This window comes from Otolemur garnettii, unplaced genomic scaffold, assembly GCF_000181295.1.
Source record: "Otolemur garnettii isolate 467f Iridium unplaced genomic scaffold, OtoGar3 scaffold00113, whole genome shotgun sequence".
NCBI classification, from domain to species: domain Eukaryota; kingdom Metazoa; phylum Chordata; class Mammalia; order Primates; family Galagidae; genus Otolemur; species Otolemur garnettii.
Window position 1 is genome coordinate 2211947 of NW_003852508.1, and position 1348 is coordinate 2213294.

Below are 1348 nucleotides of genomic sequence, written 5' to 3' on the forward strand. Positions count from 1 at the left end.
AGTCAGAATGCAGCACACTTGGTTTCTTTGGCACCTGGGACAGCTGGACAGGTCAACCCTTCAGAGTCAGAATGCAGCACACTTGGTTTCTTTGGGACCTGGGACAGCTGGACAGGTCAACCCTTTCTGGCTAGACCATGGGGGAAAAGAGCCATCTCAGGTGTAGAACCCACAAGCACTGCTGGAGACTCTGGAACTCCACAGCTGCAGAGAATAATAACCTAGAAATTTTTTCTTGATACTTAAAAATTTTTTTGTTGTTGGTTTTGTTTGTTTGTTTGTTTTGAGACAGGGTCTTACTCTGTCACCCTGACTGAAGTGTGGTGGTGTCATCTTAGCTTACAGCAACTTCAATCTCAAGCTCAAGCCATCTTCCTGCCTAAGCTTCCCAAGTAGCAGGGACCACAGGACACTACACCTGGTTGATTTTTCTGTTTTTGTAGAGCTGGGGTCTTGCTTCTTGCTCAGGCTGGCCTTGACCTCTTGATCTCAAGCAATCCTCCCACCTTGGTCTCTCAGAGAACTAGGATTACAGGTGTGAGCCACTGTGCCCAGGCAAAAAAAATTGTTTGTTTGTTTGTTTTTAAAAAACTCTTGCTCTTATAATGGGCAGACCAGTACAGCTAGAGTAAAATGATCTAGCCTCTTCCACCGCAGGCTAGATTTGGAAAACATACAAAAAAGAAGTGCAAATTCCAGCTCTCCTCCCTGCAAAACCACCCTAATTTTGCCTGATTTGTGAGGACTGATTCTCAACAGTTCTGAACTAGCTGGGTGTTTAGATAACATTTTGCTTCTATTGAACTGTGGGGATGAGGCTGTATTCCACTTGAGTGGCTGCCCAGATCCTTCAACATCGTGAGTCAAAGCTCTGCTTTTGGCTCTTCTAACCCTTCCCTCCCCGCCTTTTGCAGCTGGCACACAAGTGTACTTCACAGTATAATTTTACAAAAGGTCAAAAATGAACTGTCTTCCCCTTTTGAGAGTCGGATCCAGTGTGCATAACCTTCACGGCTGTTTTCCCTCCTTTGGTTTTGCAGCCTGAGAAAATGGCATATAACATACCTAACCAAAGACAGCGGACTTTGTCAACTACTGGAGAAGCTCTGTATGAAATCCTTGGTCTGCATAAGGGAGCATCAAATGAAGAAATTAAGAAAACCTACAGGTACAGACGAAGTTCAGTGATGACATTGCCTGTGCTACTAGTGACAGTTACTTTGTAATTGGCAGGTGCCTCCAATTAAAGACATAAGCTTCTTGCTAAGATCAGGTAGTCTAAATTTTGGACCCCGTGTTTCCTGGGCTACAACATATCCAGGCATGACATTGATTTTATGAAGGAACC

The 1348-nt window shown here is 44.4% G+C and overlaps 1 protein-coding gene across 1 annotated transcript in view; it reads left to right on the forward strand.

The window, feature by feature from the left end:
- DNAJC5B (DnaJ heat shock protein family (Hsp40) member C5 beta) overlaps positions 1-1348 on the forward strand; it is a 52476-nt gene that overhangs the window by 9436 nt on the left and 41692 nt on the right. The window contains exon 2 of the mRNA XM_003797234.3: positions 1041-1168. Coding sequence (XP_003797282.1) covers positions 1050-1168 — 119 coding nt within the window. The 5' untranslated portion in view covers positions 1041-1049. The remainder of the gene's footprint in view (positions 1-1040; positions 1169-1348) is intronic.